The 8674-nt window shown below is 44.8% G+C and overlaps 1 protein-coding gene across 3 annotated transcripts in view; it reads left to right on the top strand.

Moving 5' to 3' along the window:
- The first annotated feature begins 205 nt into the window (after positions 1 to 205).
- Positions 206 to 8674, top strand: part of SGCE (sarcoglycan epsilon) — a 49437-nt gene continuing 40968 nt past the window's right edge. For all 3 annotated transcript variants that reach the window (XM_075271796.1, XM_075271797.1, XM_075271795.1), the window contains exon 1: positions 206 to 301. In XM_075271796.1, the coding sequence (XP_075127897.1) occupies positions 241 to 301 (61 nt within the window). In that variant the 5' untranslated portion in view covers positions 206 to 240. The remainder of the gene's footprint in view (positions 302 to 8674) is intronic.

Below are 8674 nucleotides of genomic sequence, written 5' to 3'. Positions count from 1 at the left end.
GTATAACAAAGCGTCTGCAGACATTTCCGTCATTTCTGCTGTTTCGTCCATGCTGTTCCTCGAGCCCCAGGAATCTGCAGAGGCTGAGAGAGAATATTGTCAATGGCAATTACATAGGAGAAAGAGAGGGAACGTGTAGGGAGGTAGAGGAAGGAGGGAAAGAGATGGAGGGAGGGAGAGGAAGAGGAGGGGAGGAGAGGCTGCTGTTGCCTTCCACAAACACAGTCAGGGAGAGTGAAGATGCAGACGGCGCTGGGGATGACCCTCATGGCTGTGAGATGTGGCCCCCTCCTGCTGACAGGTCTGTGTGCACTATATGTATCTGCTAGTATACAGCGCCATCCACACCCTGCATACACATAGACTGTACACGGCCGCCTGGCACACTCAGCATTAGGCTGCTGTGTGTGGGTGCAGTATGCCACATCTGTCCAGCTGCCGTGTGATCGGCCTGGATTATACGCATGTCTTCAGGGATATATCGCAATGACGTGCAATCCACGGATTTAGCAGCACAGAATCTGTCATCGAGTATCGTAATTATTCCCTGTTTTAAGATAACGGGACAAACTCAGCTCTGCTACATCTGACAGACTCACCGCTGCCACATCTGCATAATATTGGATTCCGTATACAAATACATGGCGGTATTCTATTCCTTCCAGTGCTGATGGATATATACAGTATAGACTGGTACATGCGATATATACTGGTATTTATTTTTAGGGTTTGTGCCACATATTTGTCTCATCCCAAAAAAAAGTGACCGACCTGTGTATTTGGTTCTTAGTTTGTTCCATTTGCCACAATAACCCTGAAGGGGGCGACACTTTTTGTACAAATAGTGTCCTAAGACTGTATACAGCCATGTATGACACCAGTGCACTCTGGTAAACGCCTCACCTTAGGCCTCATCCTACTATAGGGTACCAACACAATAAGTGTATATAGAGTATATAAGTCCGTACAAAATCTCAATGCTCTAAACATGGAATCCAGCAAGAACATGTCAGAATCACAAAATGTGCAACAAGGTCACAAAATAAATTCTGTAGACACAAAAAAACTCCCACAATGAAATCTGGTGTAAATGAGGCCGGAAATCTCCGCTAGCTCGTAGCTTTCTCTCCAGGCACAGGCACGGGGGAAGGGACTGCCACATTTAGGTGTACGCCTTGTCCTATCTATGGGGCGCCCCTCCGCCGGCAATGGGGTTGTGAGGACTGGGGTTACCAATGCGAGTCTCCCGAAATCTCCCACAAACTGTTTCGCATTACAAATCGCATTATGTCTGACAAAATACAATTCTGTGCAACAAAATAACATTTTGAACCAAAAAGAACCTCAGCCATTGCTTTGTTGATTCCTAGTTGCTACTCTTTGTTACAAAATCTAATTTTGCGCGCACAAAATTTATTTTCTGATTCAGGAACATTAATTCTGTCTGACAAAATAAATTCTTGGCGACTCAAAAATTTTATGTTGTGCAACAAAGTGACATTTTGTACTCAAAAGTAGATTTTGTAACACAAAACTAATTCTATACACACAAAATAAGCAGGAAATGAATTATGTAGATAGAAAACAAACCACAAAGAGCGAATCGATTTGTGCATAGAAAAAAAGAGCTTTAAAGAGGACCTTTCACCATATCTGGGCACATGCAGTTCTATATACTGCCAGAAAGCTGACAGTGCGCTGAATTCAGCGCACTGTCGGCTTTCCCGATCTGTGCCCGGTGTGAAGAGCTTACGGCCCGGTACCGTAGCTCTTCTATGGTCAGAAGGGCGTTTCTGACCATTAGCCAGAGACGTCCTTCTGCCTCGCGGCGCCAATCGCGCTGTGCTGTGGAGCCGGGAGGAACGCCCCCTCCCTCTGCTCACACAGCTCGTCCGTAGACGAGTATTATCAGGAGAGGGAGGGGGCGTTCCTCCCCGCTCCACAGCACAGCGCGATTGGCGCCGCGAGGCAGAAGGACGTCTCTGGCTAATGGTCAGAAACGCCCTTCTGACTGTAAAGCGCTACGGTACCGGGACCGATAGCGCTTTACACCGGGCACGGATCGGGAAAGCCGACAGTGCGCTGAATTCAGCGCACTGTCAGCTTTCTGGCAGTATATAGAACTGCCTGTGCCCGGATATGGTGAAAGGTCCTCTTTAAGGTAATTCTCTGCTCAGCAATCATACAAATAGCATAAAACATTCAGATATTAAAAATACAAACAAATAAAACATCTCTGGTCATAGACTGTATTGGTCGCTCCGATCCTGTGCACTTTATTTAGAACAGCACAGCTTATCTGTATCTAATAATGGGCCAAATAAGGCAACACTTCCCAGGCCGGAGTCTCTGCTTATTATCCTTAATAGGAGAGTCCATTGAATAGTTTATTATCATTGTGTGACAGAATTGTACCAGAGTCCATGTAACATACGCTATGAATATCATTTATATTAATATTATATACATTCAAAGTCATGTCATTCTGTATATATATATTATATTACTTATCCTGTACTGATCCTGAGTTACATCCTGTATTATACTCCAGAGCTGCACTCACTATTCTGCTGGTACAGTCACTATGTACATACATTACATTACTTATCCTGTATTATACTCCAGAGCTGCGCTCACTATTCTGCTGGTACAGTCACTGTGTATATACATTACATTACTTATCCTGTATTATACTCCAGAGCTGCGCTCACTATTCTGCTGGTGCAGTCACTGTGTACATACATTACATTACTTATTCTGTATTATACTCCAGAGCTGCGCTCACTATTCTGCTGGTGCAGTCACTGTATACATACATTACATTACTTATCCTGTATTATACTCCAGAGCTGCGCTCACTATTCTGCTGGTACAGTCACTGTGTACATACATTACATTACTTATCCTGTATTATACTCCAGAGCTGCGCTCACTATTCTGCTGGTACAGTCACTGTGTACATACATTACATTACTTATCCTGTATTATACTCCAGAGCTGCGCTCACTATTCTGCTGGTGCAGTCACTGTGTACATACATTACATTACTTATCCTGTATTATACTCCAGAGCTGCACTCACTATTCTGCTGGTGCAGTCACTGTGTACATACAATACATTACTTATCCTGTATTATACTCCAGAGCTGCACTCACTATTCTGCTGGTGCAGTCACTGTGTACATACAATACATTACTTATCCTGTATTATACTCCAGAGCTGCGCTCACTATTCTGCTGGTGCAGTCACTGTGTACATACATTACATTACTTATCCTGTATTATACTCCAGAGCTGCGCTCACTATTCTGCTGGTGCAGTCACTGTGTACATACATTACATTACTTATCCTGTATTATACTCCAGAGCTGCGCTCACTATTCTGCTGGTGCAGTCACTGTGTACATACAATACATTACTTATCCTGTATTATACTCCAGAGCTGCACTCACTATTCTGCTGGTGCAGTCACTGTGTACATACATTACATTACTTATCCTGTATTATACTCCAGAGCTGCACTCACTATTCTGCTGGTGCAGTCACTGTGTACATACAATACATTACTTATCCTGTATTATACTCCAGAGCTGCACTCACTATTCTGCTGGTGCAGTCACTGTGTACATACAATACATTACTTATCCTGTATTATACTCCAGAGCTGCACTCACTATTCTGCTGGTGCAGTCACTGTGTACATACATTACATTACTTATCCTGTATTATACTCCAGAGCTGCACTCACTATTCTGCTGGTGCAGTCACTGTGTACATACAATACATTACTTATCCTGTATTATACTCCAGAGCTGCGCTCACTATTCTGCTGGTGCAGTCACTGTGTACATACAATACATTACTTATCCTGTATTATACTCCAGAGCTGCGCTCACTATTCTGCTGGTGCAGTCACTGTGTACATACATTACATTACTTATCCTGTATTATACTCCAGAGCTGCGCTCACTATTCTGCTGGTGCAGTCACTGTGTACATACAATACATTACTTATCCTGTATTATACTCCAGAGCTGCGCTCACTATTCTGCTGGTGCAGTCACCGTGTACATACATTACATTACTTATCCTGTATTATACTCCAGAGCTGCACTCACTATTCTGCTGGTGCAGTCACCGTGTACATACAATACATTACTTATCCTGTATTATACTCCAGAGCTGCACTCACTATTCTGCTGGTGCAGTCACTGTGTACATACATTACATTACTTATCCTGTATTATACTCCAGAGCTGCGCTCACTATTCTGCTGGTACAGTCACTGTGTACATACATTACATTACTTATCCTGTATTATACTCCAGAGCTGCGCTCACTATTCTGCGGGTGCAGTCACTGTGTACATACATTACATTACTTATCCTGTATTATACTCCAGAGCTGCACTCACTATTCTGCTGGTGCAGTCACTGTGTACATACATTACATTACTTATCCTGTATTATACTCCAGAGCTGCGCTCACTATTCTGCTGGTACAGTCACTGTGTACATACATTACATTACTTATCCTGTATTATACTCCAGAGCTGCGCTCACTATTCTGCTGGTGCAGTCACTGTGTACATACATTACATTACTTATCCTGTATTATACTCCAGAGCTGCACTCACTATTCTGCTGGTACAGTCACTGTGTACATACATTACATTACTTATCCTGTATTATACTCCAGAGCTGCGCTCACTATTCTGCTGGTGCAGTCACTGTGTACATACATTACATTACTTATCCTGTATTATACTCCAGAGCTGCGCTCACTATTCTGCTGGTGCAGTCACTGTGTACATACATTACATTACTTATCCTGTATTATACTCCAGAGCTGCGCTCACTATTCTGCTGGTGCAGTCACTGTGTACATACATTACATTACTTATCCTGTATTATACTCCAGAGCTGCGCTCACTATTCTGCTGGTACAGTCACTGTGTACATACATTACATTACTTATCCAGTACAGATAGAAAACTATATGTTCCATCCTCACATTTGCTATATACAGATATATTCTCAGCATTACTTCTAGGGCAGACTCGCGTTGTAGGATGCATGTACTGTATGGCCTGTATGGAGCATGCATGGCTGGTTTTACAAGCGCCAGGTACTTGAGCACCATTATATTATACTGTGTGGGAGCACAATGGGGGGGGGGGGGTTATTCTGTGTGGGGGCACTATGGGAGCATTATAGTATGTGGACCATTATACTGCGTGAGGACACTAAGGGGAGATTATCATGTATGAGGGCACTATTGGGGCATTGTACTGTGTGCAGGCTATTAAGGGAGTATTATACTGTGCAGGTGGGTACTCAGGGGTATTATACTGTGCAGGTGGGTACTCAGGGGTATTATACGGTGTAGGGGACACTGAGGACAAGGAAGGGCACTATTACAGTATGGTTGTGTCTGTCAGGGCGCGCTGTCAGCAGACCCTTCCTTTAGACCTTGTATTACACCTTGTTGTTAGCCGTATAATGGTCTGTGTAACACTGACTGCACCCAGGACAGGAATTTTGGCAGTATTGTCCTCTGACTTTATGGCGGCCCCCTAAACACCGCCACACACACATAGGCACTCCGTGTAGTTTCATGTCAGTATATTCAGTCTGATTCACAATAATAATTCAGTTTGGGGTGTGTGTAATGAGGTCTGGGGTCTGTATAAAGGGGAGTCTGGTGAGAGTCTACATTAAAGGGGTCCTGGTGTGGGAGGTCTGTATTCAGGAATTTGGTCTGGGCTTTGTCTTAAAGAGGACCTTTCACCATATCTGGGCACATGCAGTTCTATATACTGCCAGAAAGCTGACAGTGCGCTGAATTCAGTGCACTGTCGGCTTTCCCGATCTGTGCCCGGTGTGAAGAGCTTACGGCCCGGTACCGTAGCTCTTCTATGGTCAGAAGGGCGTTTCTGACCATTAGCCAGAGACGTCCTTCTGCCTCGCGGCGCCAATCGCGCTGTGCTGTGGAGCCGGGAGGAACGCCCCCTCCCTCTGCTCACACAGCTTGTCCATAGACGAGTATTATCAGGAGCGGGAGGGGGGAGTTCCTCCCGGCTCCACAGCACAGCGCGATTGGCGCCGCGAGGCAGAAGGACGTTCCTGGCTAATGGTCAGAAACGCCCTTCTGACTGTAAAGCGCTACGGTACCGGGACCGATAGCGCTTTACACCGGGCACGGATCGGGAAAGCCGACAGTGCGTTGAATTCAGCGCACTGTCAGCTTTCTGGCAGTATATAGAACTGCCTGTGCCCAGATATGGTGAAAGGTCCTCTTTAAGTGTGTGATTTCTTTAGAGCCAGTTCACATGGGGTTCCGCGTGAACACATCCCGTTGCGGCTTTCCGCTCCGGATTAGGCCCAAATGAATGGGGGTTTCCCAAGGCGGATGCTGCAGCTACATCAGCCGCGGAATCTGCCTGAAGAAATGGCAGCTCGCTTCTTTTTTCCGCGAGTGGGAACAAACCACTCGCGAAAAAAGAAAATGACTGGCTCCCTTTGATTTCAATGGGAGGCGGCAGGAATTTGGCGCAGATTCTGCATCAAAATCCTGACCATTTGGTCTGTATAGAGGCAGTCTGGTCTGTATATAGGGAGTGTGGTCTGTATTGAGGGAGTCTGGTCTGTATGTAGGGAGTATGGTCTGTATATAGGGAGTATGGTCTGTATGTAGGGAGTATGGTCTGTATATAGGGAGTATGGTCTGTATATAGGGAGTCTGGTCTGTATAGAGGGAGTCTAGTCTGTATATAGGGAGTGTGGTCTGTATAGAGGGAGTCTAGTCTGTATATAGGGAGTGTGGTCTGTATAGAGGGAGTCTAGTCTGTATATAGGGAGTGTGGTCTGTATTGAGGGAGTCTGGTCTGTATGTAGGGAGTATGGTTTGTATGTAGGGAGTATGGTCTGTATATAGGGAGTATGGTCTGTATATAGGGAGTCTGGTCTGTATAGAGGCAGTATGGTCTGTATAGAGGGAGTCTGGTCTGTATATAGGGAGTGTGGTCTGTATATAGGGAGTGTGGTCTGTATATAGGGAGTGTGGTCTGTATGTAGGGAGTATGGTCTGTATATAGGGAGTGTGGTCTGTATATAAGGAGTCTGGTCTGTATAGAGGCAGTCTGGTCTGTATATAGGGAGTCTGGTCTGTATAGAGGCAGTCTGGTCTGTATATAGAGAGTCTGGTCTGTATATAGGGAGTCTGGTCTGTATAGAGGCAGTCTGGTCTGTATATAGAGAGTCTGGTCTGTATAGAGGCAGTCTGGTCTGTATATAGAGAGTCTGGTCTGTATATAGGGAGTCTGGTCTGTATATAGGGAGTCTGGTCTGTATATAGGGAGTCTGGTCTGTATATAAGGAGTCTGGTCTGTATATAGGGAGTGTGGTCTGTATATAGGGAGTCTGGTCTGTATAGAGGGAGTCTGGTCTGTATATAGGGAGTCTGGTCTGTATAGAGGGAGTCTGGTCTGTATATAAGGAGTCTGGTCTGTATATAGGGAGTCTGGTCTGTATATAGGGAGTCTGGTCTGTATATAGGGAGTCTGGTCTGTATATAGGGAGTGTGGTCTGTATATAGGGAGTCTGGTCTGTATAGAGGGAGTCTGGTCTGTATATAGGGAGTCTGGTCTGTATAGAGGGAGTCTGGTCTGTATATAGGGAGTCTGGTCTGTATATAGGGAGTCTGGTCTGTATATAGGGAGTCTGGTCTGTATACAGGCAGTCTGGTTTGTGTAAAGGGAGTCTGGTCTGTGTAAAGGGAGTCTGGTCTGTATATAGGGAGTATGGTCTGTATATAGGGAGTCTGGTCTGTATAGAGGGAGTCTGGTCTGTATATAAGGAGTCTGGTCTGTATATAGGGAGTCTGGTCTGTATATAGGGAGTATGGTCTGTATACAGGCAGTCTGGTCTGTGTAAAGGGAGTCTGGTCTGTATAAAGGGAGTCTGGTGGTCTGTATAGAGGCAGTCTGGTCTGTATATAGAGAGTGTGGTCTAGGGTCTAAATGTATTTATGTAGTCTGATCTGGGGTCTACAATTTGAGTCTGATCTTGGGCCTGTATTTTTGTATATTTATTTTTGGTCTGGGGTCTATATTTTATTCATAGGTCTTATTTTTTGCAGTCTGATGTAGTTCTTTATATTCATTTTTTTAGTCTGATGTGGGGTCTATTTTTATTTTTAGAGTCTGGGTCTATGTTTGTGTGTCTGATCTGGGGGATCCATATTTATTTTTGACCCTATGATATAAGTTACACCATCACCCTCTAACCCTCCCATACCCCTTAGCAAGATTATGGTGAGCCATTTGCAGCCCAGTGGTTAGCACTGTTTCTTTGTAGCGCTGGGGTCCTGAGTTCGAATCTGATTGGGGCTTTAGCTGTAGGAGCCTAGCTCTGCACAAACAAAGATTTGCATGCTGTATTTCTCCCAAATGGAAGGCTTTAGCTATAGGTGATGCATAACAGGACATAAGTGGTAGTGATTCTAACCAGCAGGACATAACCGTGTCACCCGTCCAGTCCATTATTTGCATCTCATGTTGTTCTGTTTTGTCCTGTAAAGCTTTATTTCTATGCTGTGCCGAAGGCAAAAATGTCCCCATTTACGGTACTGTTACCCGGCTGATCCCTCGAATCATCAGCAGACTAAATCCTGCT

Source organism: Leptodactylus fuscus, chromosome 4 (assembly GCF_031893055.1).
Source record: "Leptodactylus fuscus isolate aLepFus1 chromosome 4, aLepFus1.hap2, whole genome shotgun sequence".
NCBI classification, from domain to species: domain Eukaryota; kingdom Metazoa; phylum Chordata; class Amphibia; order Anura; family Leptodactylidae; genus Leptodactylus; species Leptodactylus fuscus.
Note: the sequence above shows the minus strand (reverse complement) of the source record. Positions and strands in the feature narration are given on the sequence as shown.